Source organism: Pseudopipra pipra, chromosome 3, assembly GCF_036250125.1.
Source record: "Pseudopipra pipra isolate bDixPip1 chromosome 3, bDixPip1.hap1, whole genome shotgun sequence".
Taxonomy (NCBI): Eukaryota; Metazoa; Chordata; class Aves; order Passeriformes; family Pipridae; genus Pseudopipra; species Pseudopipra pipra.
Window position 1 is genome coordinate 81,089,301 of NC_087551.1, and position 19,818 is coordinate 81,109,118.

General features: G+C 44.1%; 1 protein-coding gene and 1 long non-coding RNA gene across 6 annotated transcripts in view; one reads left to right on the forward strand and one right to left on the reverse strand.

The window, feature by feature from the left end:
• Positions 1-1,004: 1,004 nt before the first annotated feature.
• On the reverse strand, positions 1,005-5,203 carry LOC135411898 (uncharacterized). The gene is made up of 2 exons (XR_010429374.1): positions 3,679-5,203; positions 1,005-3,321 (listed from the first exon to the last, which is right to left on the reverse strand). It is a non-coding gene; the product is annotated as an uncharacterized LOC135411898 (long non-coding RNA).
• Positions 5,204-5,462: 259 nt separating this feature from the next.
• Positions 5,463-19,818, forward strand: part of TBX18 (T-box transcription factor 18) — a 45,233-nt gene continuing 30,877 nt past the window's right edge. For 2 of the 5 annotated variants that reach the window (XM_064650056.1, XM_064650055.1), the window contains exons 1-6: positions 5,463-6,178; positions 6,935-7,118; positions 8,712-8,813; positions 11,681-11,852; positions 18,242-18,409; positions 19,628-19,692. In XM_064650056.1, coding sequence (XP_064506126.1) covers positions 5,908-6,178; positions 6,935-7,118; positions 8,712-8,813; positions 11,681-11,852; positions 18,242-18,409; positions 19,628-19,692 — 962 coding nt within the window. In that variant the 5' untranslated portion in view covers positions 5,463-5,907. The remainder of the gene's footprint in view (positions 6,179-6,934; positions 7,119-8,711; positions 8,814-11,680; positions 11,853-18,241; positions 18,410-19,627; positions 19,693-19,818) is intronic. The other 3 variants (XM_064650057.1, XM_064650052.1, XM_064650053.1) reach the window with 3 other exon arrangements.

Sequence of the window (19,818 nt, forward strand, 5' to 3'; positions counted from 1 at the left end):
CAACTGCGACATTCTGCAATATTGAAAGAAGAGAAAATACTCGCTTGGGTACCCTTAGCTTTGTAAATAACTGCTTTGCCAATAGATGGCATAGTGTCCTTTCCATTGTGAGGAAGTTCCGCTTCCCCGTTTATTTACCTGGCTTGTTTGTTTTGCTCGCAGCAATTTTTACGCGTAAACGTCTCTTTGCATTTCCTTCCCTAGAGTACAGAAAACATAGGTATCTTTAAAAAGGTATATTGCAAAAATTAAAATTACAGATGTAATACATACTGTGAAACCTATAAAAATGCGTTTACAATGGTTACTTAAAAAAGAAATTTATAACTTTCATATGTACCTTACTCATGCAATATGCAACTGCCATATGTTTCCTAGTTCCATAATTCAGTTTTTCCTGGACAGCTGGAGCAGGTAGTACTTCTTAAAGTACATTTCATGTAATATGAGAACTAGCCCTGACTAAAGACCGAGGGTTGCCATAAAGACACAAGCCCTGCTTAAAAAATGTTGTTTAACTACACATCATTTCTTACAATGGTATGATATAAACGTTCCCGTATACTCACGTTATGATAAAAAGGGGATATACTGTATCTTTTTACTGCTGAAATCTCAGTCTCGCAAACATAAATATTTCCAATTAGTTGCTCTACCCTAAACTATAGTGATTTAAGGTTACCTGATTTAATTTAATTCTATACGTTTTCACGTTTTTCCTGAGACAATACTGAAAATCTGAGTTAAATTTATAGAAAAGCAATAAAAAAATGTAAAGCCCGAGGTTTCTTCAACTCTCATTTAGGGTTTGCAAATGTCTATTTTGTGACTGGAGTAATAAAAAGGCTATTTTTAAAAATCGTTTGTCTGAAACGAACAATAAATGTAAGTGGGAGCATCGTATTAAAGACTGGAGACTTCCTTAAAAATTATTCATACTCGTGGCTGCGTTATTACAAATTAAGATAGTAATGTAAGCGCTATAAAACTCAATCACCAGAATATTTACAATTTTATCATGGATGCCTTTATATTGTGTTTTCAATTCTTTAATGCATTTTCTCGGCATTTTCACCCGTCCGGAAAGCCGGTCGGTTGGCTGCGCGTTTATTTCCGTACGTTGATCTTATTTATACTCCGCAGCAGGGGAGCGAATACTTTTTTCCCCTAAGTTTTAAAACGAGACCTGAGACTGCGGGGGCACGGCGGGCAAGGACGGCCGTGCCGAGGAGCTTGCTGGGGTTCGCGGGGAAAGGCCGGTGAGGATGGCCGGGGGATGACGCGCTCCTGGCCATAGGACCGGACTCCCCGTCAGCGGGCACGGCGAGCCGGCCCCGACCCGTTCGTCTCCTCGATGCGCGGCCGTCACGGCGCAGTGCGCCGCGGTGCTGAAGGGGGAACAAAATGTGCCACGCCGCACCGATTAGCCATCCTCTAACTCCACTCGCGGCGGCTGTTTGAGGGCCGCCGTTCCGCCGCCGTGGACACGCTCCTGCCTTGGCTTCGGGGCGACTGGCAACAGTCGCAACGAGGCTTCCCCCGGTCCGGGCTAAATCTGGGTCACCGCAGGCGGCAAAGGGCTCAGTGTGCGATGAGGGCGCGAGGGATTGCCCTCGTCTTCCCGGCTCGGTTCCCTTTTCTCGGCTCCTGAGCTAGGAGCAAGGAGCGGGATGCTGCATGCTTTCTGGTCCTGGAGGCTGAGTCCGGATCGGCCTCGCCGTCCCCTTGTTGTGGGAACCGTCAGTCGAGTTGTCCAGTTTGAGCCCAGGGAGTCTCAAGTGGTGGGAAACCGGCCCCGCTGCCTCTCGTCCCAGCTCGGCCTCGAAGCTAAAGCCCGTCGGGCGGGTGCACGAGGCAGTGTGTCCGAGACGAGTACTAGGGGGCTACCAAGGCTCCGTGGGCCTGGGCCAGGCGTGGGATGAGTTGGGACCGCCCGTGCCTCTCGCTATGAGCCGCGCTCGTTATGCGCCCGCGGAAGGTGGCACACACAAGCGGGAGCAAGGTCTGGGCCGTTCTCATCGGAAACCGATGGAGAGCCCCGCCGCCGCTCTGGACCACCGTTCGTGCCGACTCCCTGGTGCCACCTTCTCCGCCGGGCTGCAGCCCGCCTGGCAGGGGGGAAAGCAGCCTAGCCGGAGGGTACTCGGCGGAACGGAACGGGTGGGCTGTAATACCCCGCCGCGGCCAGAGGGGCTCAGGGGGCTTTCCTGCTTCTTTTAAATTTAAGCCGCGCTTAACCTTCTCTCGACCCTCTTTTGAAGGTCATCTGTATCTCTGGGACAGTCGCTCTAGGCTTGCCGTTCACCCCGTTATAGGAAAGTTGAAGTGGTTATTAGCACGCGACACCAGCAAGCAAGAGCAAGGGAAAGGGACGGGGGCGAAGGTGCATTTGGTATGCACAGAAACGGAGTTTGCAGACGACTTTCTCATTGGCGTCTGTAATTTTTCTTCAGTTGATAATGCTTGACTGACTAGCCGCCGTCAGCTACCTGCTGTCAGTTTTACATGTCACGTCTCCTTAGGGTGAAGCGATTAAGCTCACTTGAGGGGGGGCGGGAAGAAGCGGTTAATGATATAAATATGTTTTCCTTAGTGACCGCTCCTATGGGTCCCTGCTGGGAAGTTACAGAAAATTGTGTCTTTGAAGGAAAAAGGATGCTGTGGATATTTTACTCTCTGGTGGCACCCGGTTTCAATGTTCGAAAAGATTTGCAGAAATCACACTGTGAATGACAAAACATGGCCATAATCATCCCTTTAATGTCACTCGAAATTTTCGAAAGAAGGGCAGGAAAACACCTTTCTGGTGAAAAACAGTATTTCTTTCCCCTTGGAAGTCTAAATATGTGATTGTCCTACGTCAAATAAGCAGCACCTCACCCAATCGCCTTAAAATTCGGAGTGCATTTTAAGGTCCAGAAATAAAAGTAACCCCAGAAAGGTGTTTTGGATCCATATATTACTCCATTAGCAGATCATTATATAGAGAGATTCTTCTCTCTTTCATCATCCCATAAAAAAATTAATCGGACAGACATATGGATCACAGGTTGTTCGATAAATTTAAATCCAAACATTTATTTTAAAAAGTCAAGAAATGAAAACACCATGCCACACAGCAACCTACAGAAATCTAGTGAGGAGGAAAGAAATCAACAAGCTCCCGCCCTCTAGAAATAAACAATAAACAATACGTGCGATCTGTCCCTCCGCCGTAGGGCGGGCGGGCTGCGCGCACCCCGCGGTGCGGCGCGGTGGGGTGCGGAGCGGTGCGGAGCAAAGGGTCAGGGTCTCCTCGGCGGGAACGCGCGGCAGCTGGTTCTAAGGGGAGGGAAAAGAATAAAAACTGGGCAAGATCAGCAGCTCCGTGCCCAGAGGCTTCTCCGGGACCCCCGCGGCAGCCCCGCCGCTTCTTTCCCGTCCCCGCCGGCGTTGTGCCGAGCCGCAGAGAGCCCGGCGGAGGAGGGGGGCAACTCGCCCCTGCACCGGCAGGTCCCTGCGGCGGCTCGGGGCTTGCCCCGCTCTCCGGGCCCGCGCCGCATTTCTCCAGACGCGCAGCCTCGCCCCAAAGCCCCCGCGCCCCCGCCACCCGCAAGCCGGGCCCCGCCGCCGCGGAGCGCGCCCTCCTCCTACCGCGCTCCTCCGCACCGCCCCGGGCTGCGGCGGCGGAGTTGGTACCTGCTCCCGCGGGCCCCGCCGGGGCCGTCGCACCGCGGGCGGTGTGGCGTGTGGCCCGGCGGCCGCGGTTGCCAGGAGAGCGGAGCGGGGCGGCGGAAGGTGCCGTCGGAGATGGCGAGGGGGCTGCCGGAGCGCTCTCGGACATATAACATCCATTTCCTTCCTTCCTCTCCCCTATCGATCTCATCCCCACCGCGACGGCGTTTAAACTCTTGCAAGATTCTCTAGCTTAGCACGTTTCGATCACTCTTGCACATCTGATTTCCTTCAGATTCAATCACGGCTGGAATAGGCAGAGCAGACAGACTTTAGACCACGGAACACTTAATATGTCCCAGATTTAATGTAAAGATAAACTAACTCCGCAGCACTGTTCGTCGGTGACAGGCATTAAGCATTTTTTTCTCCCCTATCAATTCAGAGCGACAGCCACTGCAGGGGAATTTTTTTCGTGGTGACGAATCTTAGACAAGTTGCCATCTCTTCCAATGTGGAGAGCGTTAGTGTTCCTACTGCGGTTTCGGTTTTGTTTTGTTTTATTTTTTCTTTAATTAATTATCTTTCTGTCACATACCTAATTTTTTCAGGTCTGGAAAGCACATTTACAATTTTAACGCTGATAACCTTATTTGAAGGGATAATTTTTCTCTAGGGTGTATTTATTAGTGAGCCCATTCCTCACATTCTCTGACGAAACAGCTATTGAAATTAGGAACAAAATTGCATTTTACGGGTAGGTAAAATGCGATAGTGGAAACGGTTATGTCTCCTAAATGGCAGCTATTTCCGTTTTAGATTACGATCAGAAATCTCAGCTGTGTCACTCGACGGCCCGAATAGGACCTCCAAGGCTGTGACACAGACGAACCACACCACGAATTTCCTTCTCTCTGTTGCCCAAAACAGTGAAGTGAATTTGAGATCCTAGTCCCCTAAAAGTGAAATTTGCCCCATTTTTTTTACAGTTGGAGAGTTTCTCTTCTGTTTCTTTCAACGGAGCACCTCACTCCATTTATTTCTGAGGGAAAAAAAAAAAAGAAAAAAATGCCTCAACAAGAGAAGAAAAAAAAAAAGAAAACACAACAAAAATCTCAAAACCTTTTTTCATTTCCCTGAACATGCAAAGAAAAGAATATCTGTTCCCAAACCTTTAATAGTTTTACTCACTGGAAAGATACGAAAGAGTTTTCCCCGTAACTATTCTATGCACCTGAATATAATTATTATTAAAGTTGCTGTGGCTGGATGCATCTATGTTCATACAAGGTTCAGCTTAATTCTTGTTTTATTGCAGCCTCGGCGATAATGGGTTGGGTTTAGAGTGGGTTGTGGATGCTACGCTGGAACCTCTCTGCAGCCAGAGTTTGAATAACAACGCGATGAATCTCCGAGCGCACAGCCGAGTAACACCAATAATTCCTAATCCTTAACGCAAGACAGGGCACAACGTCATTTTTGAACGTCCGAACGGTTTTCCCGACCGAGACGCTGCGCTCCAGGAGAGCTTCCCTTCCCTCTGAGTTTCGGGGGGAGACGCGAATGGGGAGGGGGGTCTCATTAACGTTCATTGCGGGGCGCATCTGCCGCGGGATGGGGGCACGGGGCTGTTTCGGCCTGGGCGGAGGCGGGCGCGGGACGGTGGGGCACCCCCCCTTCACCGCCCGGCCGCCGCGGCGGGGCCCCCTGGAAGGGCGGCGGGGCCGGGGCGGCGGGGCCGGCGCGGCGCTGATTGGGCTGCGGGCGGCCCGGCCGCACCGCCCCCGCACCGCGGCTCCGCCCGGCCCCCGCCGCCGCAGTGACACTAATGAGCGAGTTCTTCCCACAGGTCTCCTGCCTGGAAGTGCTGACAGATCAAGGCAACAAATTTCAATTACAAGCCCTAATTTGTGTCCGCAGAGCGTTTGTTACCCATGTCAGTCCTGCCTGCCCCATCAGACGGGGCAGAACGTGGAGGAGGAGAAGGAGGAGGAGGAGGGGGAGAGAAGGAACGCATCTGCAGAAAGGAATAGATTTTTTTTCCACTTAAAAAAAACCCCAAAACAACCCCCCCCCCTCAAAAAAAAAAACTTGGCTGATAACTCGGATTTAAAAAGAAAGGCGAGGAAAAGTCCCAGCCCCTTGCCTGCGCGGTCAGGAGGAAGGGAGGGCGGCCGGCGCGGCGGGCCGGGCGCGGGTGCCGGTGTCGGCGGCCGCGGGGCGCCTGGATGCGCGGGCTGTAGGGTGTCGGGCATGGCCGACAAGCGGCGGTCCTCGCCAGGCACCACCATGAGCCTCAAGGCTCACGCCTTCTCCGTGGAGGCTCTCATCGGGGCCGAGAAGCAGCAACAGCAGCAGCCGCAGCCGCCGCCGCGGCAGCCCAAGCGGCGGAAACTGGGCGGCGAAGACGAGGCGGCGGAGGACGAAGGGGGCAGCGGCTGCTGCGCCAAGAGCTCCCCCGCCGCTGCCGCTGGCAGGACCTGCGGCGACATGGACCTGGGCTGCGGTGCCCGCGCCCCCGCCGGTGAGTGCCGCCCCGCGCCCCGCCGCTGCCCGCGCCCCCGCTCCTCGGCTGGGCTGGGGCTCCCCTTCCCCAGACGCTACTGCCGCTCTGATTCCCCGTTATTCCTTCTGTCTTTCCACGTTGCATGGGCGCCCGCCACCCCTCCCGCCGGCGCTGGCGGTGGGAGCCCGCGGCGCTCCTCGGCCCCTGCACGGAGCGGGGCGGCTGCCGGCGGGGCTGTGGGTGCCGCAGCGCGGGGGAGCGACGGCGGCGGGGCCTGTTTCCCAGGGAAGGAAAAAGCGCTTATACAGTACATAAATGTATGTGTGCTGCTAAGAGTGCATATGCAACTACATATATAACTGTGTATGCATATACATATATATACACACACACACGACGCACATATATGTGCGTGCAAATAACTGTGTGTGGAGGGGAGCGCCGTTTCACGCTGCGGGGGCAGAAGTCCGTGGCCAAACGAAATGCGTCGCCGGCTCCGCACCGGGGACTCGCTGCCGCCCGCCTCGGCCCGGGCCGGGGGTGGCTCGTCCCCGAGATGAGCGTCGGGGACCCCCCGGCAGCCCGGCCGTCCTGGGGCGGCCCCGGCACTCGGGTCAACCCCCGCCCCGGATCCAGGGATGCGGCCCGGGCCCGCTCCGGCGTACTCGGTCGCTGCCGCGGGGCGCGGCCTCGGGTCGGCCGGGGCTGAGGGAGCCTCCTGGTCGCGAGGTCCGCGCTCCCCCGACCCTCTCGCTTCCTCCGCTCTCTCCGCAGGCGGCTGCGAGGAGGGTTTCCTGGCGGCCTCCCCGCCCGCCTCCCCCGGCGGCTCCCCCAAGGGCTCGAGGCCCGGGTCGCCGCTGCCCACGCCGCAGGCGCCGCGGGTGGACCTGCAGGGCGCCGAGCTCTGGAAGCGCTTCCACGAGATCGGCACCGAGATGATCATCACCAAGGCGGGAAGGTAACGGGCACCGCGGGGCCGCCACCCGCGCTCTCCCGGGGCGGGCGGGCACATCAAAGCGGGCGAAAACCGGGGGAACCCCCAGATTTACGAGGCAGGTAGATGGCGATAATGTTGGATGGGCACGGGAGCATGCGGCGTTTCGGGTTTCCTGTTCATTAGGGCGAGGTCTGGGAGTGTCGTGCCCTTCTGGGGGGAAGCTTTTTCCGTTTCCAGGGGATACACATGGTAAAAACCTGGGTAGTATAAAAGTATCTGAACTTATTAGAAATTAGAAAAACATATTTTATTGAATCCATATGCTACCGTCTACATTTTCAGAGGGGCTTTATTAATGATTGAAACGCATTCTTAAACAGCACAAAGCAACATTTGTCTTAAGAGAGTCCAGTCGGAGATTTTCTGTTTTATCTTACAGGTGCACTGAAATAACAGCAAAAAACAGTTAATCACAGTCAGGTTTTTACCCTCCTACTTGTTCAGAAATGACGGAGATAAGATTTTTGTTTCCAGTAACGACTTTTAATTGATTTTTATAGATACGTGTATACATATATATATATATTTTAGGACAGCAGCAAATACTAAATAAACTGGAATAGTTTTCATGTTTATAAAATACAGAAAAGTATTTTATTAGCTTGCAGTCAGGTAGTCAGCTCATCAGTAGGATATTGGTTTTTTAAATTTGACTTCAAGAATGAAGTTTTCTGATAAAAGGCATGCCAAGCTAAGAAGGGCACTTTTATGTTAAAATCACCTCATTGGTTAATTAATCCATTTTCTCCAAAGAAGGGTCTAAATCTTCAACGTTTGGGTTGTGATCTTTTTTGTTTTGTTTTAGTGTTGCTTTGGGAGGTTTCTGGTGGTGGGGGGGAGTTAGTTGTTTTTTTTTTTCCCTCCCAGAAATGAGCTCGTAGTTTCGTTTCTGCTTTCAATAAAGAAGTTTTACTATACCTTTCAAAGACAGAGTAGCTCTCGCACTTCACCTTTAGTAAGTTGCAGACAGGAAGTCCCGTCTCAATAAAGACCATATTGTTGGGTTACAGCATGGCACATTGGCTTTTATAACTGCATCCTTGCGGTGTCATAATTGTATCACCGTGGATTTAGCTTTCTAATTTGCTGATATTAGAACGATTCACCATTTTCTACTATGAGTTGAATCTTCAGTGGCAATTTGCCTTTCTGTGTACGACTTGGTCTTCCTGAGTGGAGGTGGTGTTTGCATATCTCCAGGAATACATTTCTAACTAATATCTCAAACGGGCTTTAAATGCGTGTACTGCTAAGGTAAAGTCTCAAAACCAAATGATTTACTGTCTAACAATAAAGTTGAAATGATGTGGTAATAGCTCTACTCCCAAAGCGTATCCCCAAACATACGAAGCATTGTTCCAGTAAATGCACTTTAGAAATCTGTTTTGACATATCGAATGGGCCATTTCATGGCTATGTAACTATAATCGTCCAAAAGGACTCTGTAGGCTAAAAGGAAGAACGAGAAAAATCCCACGAAGCGGTTACTTTTTCTAAACAACCATTCCCGAGTCTGTTTCGTATTAAAAATGACCTCTCTCTTTCCATGTTCAGGCGGATGTTTCCCGCGATGAGAGTGAAGATCTCAGGTTTAGACCCACATCAGCAGTATTATATTGCTATGGATATTGTGCCAGTGGATAACAAAAGATACAGGTATGGTGACTTTCAGGCAAAAAATATCTGATGCAAGCCGTAGGGAGCAAATAGGGAAGAAAATGTTAACAAGATATAAATTAGCAAAAGATCATGTTTAACTCTCTGTAAAGATTTCTATTTTCATCCTAGTGCATTTAAAAAAAACAACACAAAAACATTGCGGCAAGTGTGCAAAAGCAACTAAGATTTCTGTTGAAGCTCTTTACGATATATTTGCCTCACATTGTGTATGTACTGTTGGCAGATGCTTGGGTTTTGGCTCTCAGAGTGCAGTTCTAGTGTGGTCAGGAAATGTTACCATATTATATTCCTCATTCTGTTAGTGGGAATTATTTTCTATTAACAAATAAATAAGAAAATGTATGTTTTCTAGTGCTCATTGGCATTAACATTAATAATATTAATGTTAGTATGTTAATATGGATGTCTGATTTAACTATGTATAAGTTTTCTTTGTCATGCTTGAAACTGATTATATAATTTAATTTAAAAGTTATTTATCACTGAGATATTTGGTTCCTTAGATTAAAAAGGGTAATGTTTCTAATTACTGTTTTTTAAAGAATTAATGGTATTATTGTCTGAAAAATAATGTGAGGAACCAAAGAGGCTGTTCTTCAAACATTTAGGAGTAGGAAGAGCTAAAGCTCTCACTGTTTCGACGGTAGTCTTTTGAGGGAGCTAGTTAGACACTGCAGAAGCCTCTGGTGCTGTAGAAATGCTTGCAGGATTGAGCCCGCAGCAGTTACTGTTGTGAGTTGAAGTCGTTTCGTAGGTGTTGCTTCACAAATGCAATCCCATAGTAGCCAGAGGGAGCCTGGCCAAAGTAGTTCAGCGGAGACAGGATCAGGTCTTTACCAATTGCTGGTTTGATTGTTTTAACCTATACTTAGTATAATGTAGGGAAAACCACTGCAGATTTAATTGTAGAACTAGAAGTATTTCAGACCAAGACTAAAAGGTTGGTTCTGCAGGAATGCTGCTTTGTTTCCTAACCAAACACTGCCCTGTGTTTTTCCTGTACTTAACTCATTGACTTCTATTTTGTTATTTTCTCGTGTGGTGTATAAGATCTTTCTTAGGACCATTTTAGATTTTATGTCTTTCAAAAAGGGACAGATAGCAGTGCTAAGGATGCCCAGCATATACAGTTAGGGGAGACTTTACTGACTGTACCGTAGAGGAAGAATGCCTTTTTTCTTTGGATCAATGCAGTACAGTTCAAATGAAAATCTTTTCTTGCCTTGTGTTGCATGTGTGCATTTACTTAACAATCTAAACATACAATTCCTAGAAGGTCTGAGCAATTCCTAAATTCATAGAAAAAACTACATAATAATTTCAAATGAATTAAAATGTTAATATTAAAAATTAAAAGCAGTTATATTGAATATGAGTTATTTAAACCTAATTTCATTTAAAATAATTACAGTCATAATGACCTGCACTGTCTGCCCAGTATGATACGTGGTGCTCAGCTGAAGTAACTTAACAAGAGTTGTATGAAGGGCGGTATTTTCTTAGTTGACAGATATAAATTTCTGTAGTTATGTAGTAACCACACTTTTAGCTATTTTGCTAAATATTAATTTTACAATTTTACTTGATGTAAAATTCATTCTTTGCTGTGCTTTTTATTACTGACTGTTAGTTTAACTCTGGCTGTTTGTGCGGCTTTACAAACTGTCTTGCAAATTTTTAAATTTCATAGACATGACAGCAGTTACATAGAGCCTAGTCTTTAGCTGACAGAGCAGATATCAAAGCTAAATGTAAATGAAGAAAATTATATCTAGGTACAGATTTCTAGGAAAACTGGACCTTGTAAATACTTGGAAGCTTAAGTTGTTGCTCAAAATGTTTTATGTGTATTTATAACTTTATTTACTTTTGTGGGGAAAGCATATAAACCCAGAAATACAAAATAAATGGAAAATGTTATAACAGTGATCTGGGGCTGAGAATTTGTCCCCAGGAGAGAATTTCACCACCATTCCATATCTTAGTTATGCAGTTTGATCTGAATTGTATGAACCGATACGTGCATTGGATCACTCAGTTTTTTGTTCCGATTATGTTGTTTTTCTAATAAAGAGCTGAATTGTACAAATATATTTGATAAAGTCTTTCTTGTTTTTATTAAAAATATAGCTGAATTACTGGAATTTTACTGTACTTGAATAAAATGACTTTCAATTAGTGCTTTTTAAATTGCTCTGCGAAATGTCCGCCTTCAAAATAAATCTTCTACCAAAGTAGGCGCTATTTTTACTATAAAATTACTTTGTCAGCATTGGCCTATCAAATGAAATACAGACTCTGTGTTTTCATTTTTAAGCCTTTATGCAGTACTATTCAAGCCAATTAATATGGTCTGTGGAAATATCAGGAGCATAGTTTGACATACTTTCATTATTTTTCCCAATCATAGTGTTCTTTCCCTTCAATGGCTTTATTTATAGACTCTTATATTAGACTCAACATGTTAAATCTTCCAAATATGGAATTACTACTCGATTTGATAAATGAAGGACCAGATTCTTCCCTCTTTGCTGATGCCTATTCAGAGCAGAGCTGTAGCAATCAATGAATTGACACCAGCTTAAAGCTCAGTGTGGAGTATTAAGACTGATTGATTTTAGGAAGACTTAGGTCAAATCAGAGCATGGTTTTTAACCTCGTTTTTGCAGGTGCCAGAACTATGTTTTGAAACTAAAAAAATTGCTTTTATTTACGTAGAATTATGTCCTTTCATGTTTTGATGATTGATGGGTTCTTGCTGTATGCAAGGGCCCTAATGTATTAATACTGAATGGATCTGATGAATTATTTTGTGGTTATAGGTATTTGTTTTCCTTTTGTAGGTATGTTTATCATAGCTCCAAGTGGATGGTCGCTGGTAATGCTGACTCCCCAGTACCGCCTCGCGTTTATATTCATCCTGATTCACCCGCTTCTGGGGAGACATGGATGAGACAAGTGATCAGCTTTGACAAACTGAAGCTTACCAATAACGAGCTGGATGATCAAGGGCATGTGAGTACTTGCTCTTCTGCAGTATTATATGTAGGCGCATTGCTCAGCCCTGAAAGGCTCTGACGTACAGCTTCAGGGTGCCAGAAATAGGCTTGACTTTTCAAAGTTATTTTGGAATTTTACTGTCCAGGTCTAAAATCTGCTTACTTTCTGCTCCGATAATTAACTGCTTATTAGACCCTGCTGTTTTACTCCCCCGCCCTCAAAAACAGAACTCCTTCTGCACAGTAAGACTTTACAAGGTTAAATTGCCTAATACAAAGGGGCAGAATTGCTCTCATGTTTTCCCACCGAGCGTGTTACTTGCAACTTCTGCTCTGATCGAAAAGGACGCTTAAATTCACAAGTGGCTAGAAGAAACATTAATAGTGTGTAATAACTTCACATGAATAAAAATACACTTAAGTATTTTCTTAACCTAAACATTTGTGTGAAATCCCACGAGGTGTTAATAATTGCAGTCAAAAACGAACAACATGGGAGCTGGGTTTGCTCCGATGATGATTTATTACATACCTTATGAAGCAAGACCCTTTCACAGCTGAGGCTCATTACTTCTGAAAAAACTGGCGAAGACGTATGCAGTATGAGTGTTCTGTTTGCAAGTTCTAAATTGTTTAGTTATGACATTATCTAATGTGACAAAATGTGTTATGTTAATATTTCCTTTTCTCTTCAAAACTGTTGAAACATGACAGATGTAAGCCAGTATCATTCCAGCAATCCCTAAAATAGTTTTACTTGACACCTTAAGAAATAATTAAAAAAGGAGAATTGTTTTTAGTCAGGATGAAGTCTTTGATTTTACAAACTCCCATAATAAATGGCAAATGTTGGCATCCTTTCAGAAGGAGCATCAAGTTCCAAATGGTAGAGTTTTAAGATGTTGGAGGCAAGTTTCGAGACAGGATGTGGATTCCATTGTCCTTAGCATAACCCGATTTATTAAGCAGGATAGTTTCTGCTTCAGGGAAGGGAGTGAAAGAAAACATACCTGGAACAGAGTACAAAGATACATGCATCTTTTTGTGTAGCTGTAACTCTGTGACACTGAACCAGGTATTTTGTTAATGCATAGTCTAAGTTTAAGTATGAGATTTTTTTCCCCCATTTGTGTTTGCAAATGAGATTAACAAAGGCAGGAATATAAGAGAGTGGCTGAGCTGAGGTAGCAAATACGATAACAAAGATAAAAAGCCTTCCATTTGTATAATAATATTCATAATTTTAATTTATTCTTCCTTCAAAGAAATGTGGGGGTATTCATGTCTCTTATGTTAGCAGTGCTTTTCTTTAGGCTAATAAGAAAGATGTTTTATATTGCTTCTTTCCAGAATTACAGTTAGGGAGTGTTATTTGGCAGTGTCCATTGGAGTCCGGATTAGCACACTAAGTTCCCTTAGTTTTCCCAGCATTTGTGTATTTGTGACTCCTCTTGAGTGGGAGTTGCTTTCTCTGAGTCGTGAGTCTATTATAAGGGCTCTAAAAGTGAAGTGGATGCAAATGGGTAAAGTGTTGCTTTTCCACCAGTGAGCAGGCCAGCTGGTTTGTGTACTGCCTCATTTCAGAAGGGCGATACATGGGTACTGTGGTCTACCCGTGCACTTGCAGTTGCAAACTGCCCTGTGATGAAATCTTAGCTATGCAGAGAATTGTATTACTGTATTTTTCCATTCTAGATTTTAGCTTTGTTTTTGTTCTGAACTGAAACCTGTGTAGTGTATACAGCACACCATTATTCATAATATGAGGGGATATAAATTTTCTGGTCTTTAGTTAAGTATTTCGACTTGGAAATGAGTGAAGCAAAACCCGAGTGCAGCGATTTGAGACACATTGAACTGATTCAGAGCTATGGCAGTGTCCCTCCTTCCCAAAGTAGAAATTTAAGTATTAAAATAAAAGGACAAAAGAAGGATGACTGTAAAATAATTTCATATTTCTCAAATCTGGGAAATTGCAAACATGTCATTCATAATTACCAGAAAAGGCAAAAGCAGAAAGCAGAAAAGTGTCTTTTCCAATGGGTACATTTTTTCTTTTAAAGCTATGGCAGTGTGGAATGCTGTATTGAAAAAGCTGTGTAGCCTCTGAATGCCTCTGGCAATAATGGAAAACGAATAATCATATTTTGTGATGAATATGAAAAGCAATTGTTTCTCATAAGCAGGAAGGAACCATTTCTCTCAAGAGGCTAGCAGGGGAGGGATGAGGAATCAGAAGAACCAGGGGTCAAGGCTCTACTGCCCCTCCAATATTTGTTCTTACATCAAGTGTTCTGGCTCTTCCACTCCTGTATGGGACACGAAGTATATTTTATATTATTAGAAAGTGAGTTTTTTCCTCTCCTACTTAGGCAGAGTGGCTCAGAGAAACCTTGGCGAGGTCTCTACCAAGCAGTGTTGGGCTTTAGTTCTTTGGGTGTGCTTTCCCTGCTCTCTGGTTCTGGTAATTTAATCCTTGCTGAAATTGTTCCTTTACTCTTCCTGTGCTCCTCAAAGGCATAAACCTTTGCAGAATTTTTGTGTTAAAATCCATGGGGTAGGTTTTGGTCCTGTAGGGAGCTTGCATGACAACAATCCAGAGCTTTTTACCTATGTTAGAGTATTAACTGTCAGAATCTGTGAGAGAAGTGTGGGAATGGGGACAGTAGTTGGAAACAGGCACTAAGTAGTATTCTTAAGCAATATTTATGTTGTGGTAGTAGTTCCAGGTGGCCAGCTGCCCTTGCAGTGTATTGCTCGGAGGTTAGCATCTTGTGAAAGGAGATCAGCCATCTCTAAGATGACTTGCTTTGCTGCTCAAGTGCTTTCCAGTCTCCTTGTTGCCTGCTGCTGTTTCCAACAGTATTTTGAGTGGGAGTTTGTGCGGATGCAATTTTATAGCTCTGTTTTGAGGAGAGATTTTGAAGTACATCTGCATATAGGACACTCTGATATATGGGTTTCATTTGCAGGCTTGAGAAGATCAAGCAAAATTTGTAAGGATGTGTTTTCCTTGTGTGTTTTTGATCTCAAAAGAAAGTTCCAGGGTGAATTCCCTACTTTGGAAATACTGTGTTCTTATAGAGGCATTAAGACACACACTGTGGCTTTTGTGTCTTTCATCTAAATAGTGATGGCAAGGAAAAGTAAAGCTGGATTTTGCAGTTGTCACTGAGAAGTGGAGTAGTGCATGGTCTGGATGCTCTTTTTTAATGCCTTTCATCCCTCTCTCATTTGTGGACTAAGTGCTGCATTGTAAAAGCAGTCTCTCCCTCCGGCTGGTTAGAGCTGGCTGATTTTTCTGTTTCAATGCAGTTTTTAATCTCAATTTCAGTAGAGGGGAAAAGTCAATATTTTTTATGCTATTTTCCATGCTTTTCAACTGAGTATTTTTTGATGCAGAGGAACATCTTTTAACTTCTAGTGAAAATGAGGCTGTTAGCGTGTTAATTGTTCCTTGGTGGTTGGGGTGGTTTTTTTTCCCCATTTGAAAGTGGGGCGAGGCTGGAAGCAGAGGCGGACTGTTACTCTGCCCAGACTTGGCTCCAAGTAGTGAGCTCTGCTTACAGTCAGTGGGTAGTTATATATTCTTGTCACAATGAAAAGCTGTGAAACATCAGCATTTGCACTTGCAGATTTTGTCCTAGTCAAGAGGAAATCCATGCTCCTCAGCCCCACACTTCCCTGACTGCAGAAAGCCTGATTGCATGTGCTTTGGAGAGAGGATGAAAGAGGATTTTTAGTAAAACCAGCAGCAAGGACCACAGTGGTGGTGGGGAGGTAACTGTGTAGTCTTGGCACTGCCAAGCTGCCTGAGGATTGGAATCTCCCCTGTGAAGGAGCATTCGGCTCTCACTTGTTCTGGTTGTGATGGTTGTGCTCATGGTCAGCTCTGAGGCCTCATCGTGGCAGCAGCTCTCAAAAGCCATGTTGCAAAGGTAATCCCAGCTTTGTGCGTGTACAGGTGCTTTTGGTCACCTTTGCTCTGCCACCTACCTGTGGTCTTCCTGCTGCGGCGTTTTCCGTCTGATAATGATTTCTTGGCAGCTGCTGTGGGCAAAGTTTAATTTTACTTTTGGTGGGAGAGGTTTATTTCCCCATGAAGTTTTTTTGGTCTTGCCCTGTGAGGGGTTTATAGAGAGAGGCAGGCTTTTCAACTGTGAGTTGAAAGTAATGCCAGTTCATGTTTGGGAACACAGTGGGACTTCTGATTGGTGTTTTTGTTATTGGATTTTAAGGCTATGAAGGGAAAGTTGCTGTTTCTGAAGCTAAACTGTTAGATCCCGTTTGTGCTTTTAAATATGCAAGCACTGTGAAATGAAAAGCCGGAATCTCCTTTTCCTTAGCTTTTTCTTTGCAGTAGCTTTAGGTGATGCTTAGAATAATACAGCTAAACTGTTTTCGGAGTGGATGTTTCATCTCCCTCTCCTTTTATGTCATATCTTCGTAGTGTTGCTCTTTAATTCACCAGGGCTTTGCAATTATGTATTATTTATTTAGAATTCAGAGTCCTTCTGATCATTAACAAAGATTCCATCATTATAAGGCATAGTACAAAATCAATTAAAAAAATTTATTGCTTTGGATTTGCTAGCTGCCAGCAGTGTGTCAGTGCAGGAAATTTTAGTATAGGACAGAGGCCAGACAGGTTGCTCTTAAGAGATGCCACAGATCAGTTTAGCTGTAATAGCCACCCAGATAAGCAGTGGGAGGTGTTCCTCTCCATGTTTCTTTGATTTCCCTTGTTCAGCTACATGAGCAGAGCTGTTTGTAGCTGCCAGGGTTATCACTGCTGTGTGGGCAAGTGGTGGCTTGCACCACAGAGCTGATGGGGTCAATCAGTTTGTGTGGGAGCAGAACATGGCATGCTCAGTGGCACCTAGGCGAATGGCAAGGCAAATAGCAGTGGGTTTGAACAGTGAAATGCCTTTCGTTGATCATTTCTTTTTCTGTTGCACCAGTATCTCCTGTGGTATCATTGGATATTCATAGGAAAACAGGGTCAGGAATGTCCTGTCCTCTCTGCATTTTCATTTTGTAGATATTTGCCAGTGGAGAGTTGAAATGAGTGTTGTAAAAGAGAATACACGTTTGCATGATAAAAAAATCTTACTCTGTTCAAGATTTCAGAAACTGGAAAAAGGCTTCATATGAGAACATCCATAGGGCACTCCCTGAGCAAATTAATTGGAGCCTGTGATGTCATTTTCAAAACCGTACTCACAGGCTAATAAAACCCCTGATTATGCAGAAACTTGGCTTATCCAAAACAGGGTCATGTCATCTGGCCAGGACCAAGTGTATTAAAATGGCCAAACTCTAGTTTATCCAAATAAATGTAATGTCCTCTATATCATTTGGATGAATGAACTTCCATGGTGTCTAGCATAGGGGCTCTGTTGAGTACTTGGGCACACGCACATTCTGAGGCTACTCAAGGAGCAGGAAATTAAAAAGCTTCCCCAGAATGCTGATTAGTGGTTCCACAAGCCAATAGCCATAGGAGTATTTATTTATTGAGTTACTAATTTCTTAAGGCTTCCAACAATAATAGTTGAACTTCCAATTTATTTTTTTTCTTGAAATCTTCTATTTTAATAGTGGTTAGCTGAAATGGAGTAAAATATAGGAAAAATTCTGTATTTTAAATCTCCTCTAAAATTTAGGTGCAGTACCAAAAGGTTTTTTTGTGTTTAATTTTATGCATTATGAGTTCATATACTTCTATAATTTATTTTTGATTTTTTGTATGCTGGGAGGGGTTTGTTAATGGATATTCGTTGTCTGTATTATCAATCTAGTTGTTATTAACACTTTAGGGGTTTGGATTTTGGTATCATTTTACTCTCAAGTTTATGCTTCTTCAGAATGTGAGAGTCTCAGCTTGTGTTCCAGACAAGATTTGTTTCTAGCCTTTGGGATATAAGGAGAAAATATTGCTCCACTAGCATATCCCAAAGGTTTCAAAAACAAAAGGCAAATTTCTGCTGCTGTTAATCTGTTAGATCAGATTCAGACTTCAGTGGAAAAAAGTGACAAAACTTTGATAATTCCAGTGGGACCTGGACTTCACTCTGGATTTGTCTTTTTTTTTCTTTTTTTTTTCTTTTTTTTTTTTTCTTTCTTTTTTTTTATTTTTTTTTGGAGTCAGTTTCAATCAAGCCAGTCTCTGAATTTGGAGCTCCTGAGTCGTAATTTTTAAATGCTTAGGGTTGGCAATAACATAAATGCACAGGGATTAGACTACTGTAATAAGAACCTTCAGAGGTTAAAGAAAACATTTCATTTCCAGTAAGTGGCATGGTAAACACATACCATTAATCTGTTCCAAAAAGCTATTAGTCTTGTAACAGCAGGGCGTCCTTTCTAATAAATGTTATCTTTTTTCCTTTCACGACTGCATAGATTATCCTTCACTCTATGCATAAATATCAGCCTCGTGTCCATGTCATCCGAAAAGATTGTGGTGATGATCTGTCCCCTGTCAAGCCTATCCCTTCAGGAGAAGGGGTGAAAGCCTTCTCCTTTCCAGAGACAGTTTTCACTACTGTCACAGCATACCAAAATCAACAGGTAATTTGGGCTATCTGCTTGGCACTTTACAGGCTTTTCAGAGCAGACCAGGGACATAAGAGATAGGAGAAAAGCAGATACTTTCATTATACTACTTATTAAAATAAAGTTGTGTAAACATTTTTTGTGCTGCAAGCAGCTTTCAGTGGTAGCATTGCAGCAGCGCCTGGAGGCTATAGCTGAGACTTGAGGCCACATGGGCTTGATGCTGTATGTAAAAAATCATTGTTATTATGGGGATCACACAGTCTAATTATCATGTCTAATGGTGTCTTAATTATAAATACAGCATTGAAGAACAAGGCAAAGAGCAATGTAATTTTTAAAGGGGTTTCTGTACCTTTAAGTGTAGATACATGTCTGGATAGAACTTTTAAAGCACTTTTATTCCTGACTCCAGTGCTTTCAAAACTCCCAGGTCCTCAACAGAGGTCTAAAGAAAGTTGCAGTCATTTTCATTAACTGCATTCATCTTATATTATTAATGGCAATTTATCTGGGTCCAAAGTAAACTGCAGGTTGCATCACTCCAATGTTTGGCTCTTATTACCACTTGTTTAAGTGTTAGCATACATAGTGACATCATAGTTAGTGTTGTGACATTTTATTAATTCCATGTAAGTTACTGCAGCTGTATTTTTTGAAATTATATATGCATTGATATCTTTACAAATGGAAGAGTACGAGAACTGTGTAATTACTGAAATATAATTATTTGGTGCCTTTCTGATTTTTTTCAAATAAATTACAAGTATTTGGAGTAGGGAGTGTTTTGCTGGGATATTTTTGTTTGTTTGGGTGTGGGGGGGGTGGTGGTGGTGGTGTTGGTTTTGGGTTTTTTTTGTGGAGGATATTAACCTAGAGATAATCTGTTTTTTCACATTTTCTTCTTGACTCGTACAGAAATAAAATTTAGTTTAAATTTTATTGCAGTTAGGCAGTATACTCTCTTGGGTGAAGAATGACATTTGCCGGAAGATTTTGCTCAATAGTTCCAGCCTGCCACTTGGCAGCATTAAATACGTGTTAGTTTCTCTGGGGATCTGCAAAAGTAGTGATCAGAAAATTGGACCTTATTTTGCTATGTTTCAGGACAACCATCTTAAACCATGCAAATGTGAAGATGTTTCTACTGTCAGCTTAATTCTTTCAGAAGAGTCATTTTATGTGCTATTCAGCTGAATTTACAGGTAATAATTTCTCTAATCATATTCACAGATAACTCGTCTGAAGATTGATAGGAATCCATTCGCCAAAGGGTTTAGAGATTCGGGTCGTAACAGGTAGGTGTTGGGAAGGACGTGGGCTTGTTACTGCTCACAGGCTCACAGAATCACTTTGTGAAGGCTGTTCAAGGTGAATACGTGTATCTACAGACAAACTAATTTGAGAACTCAGACTCCTGGAGG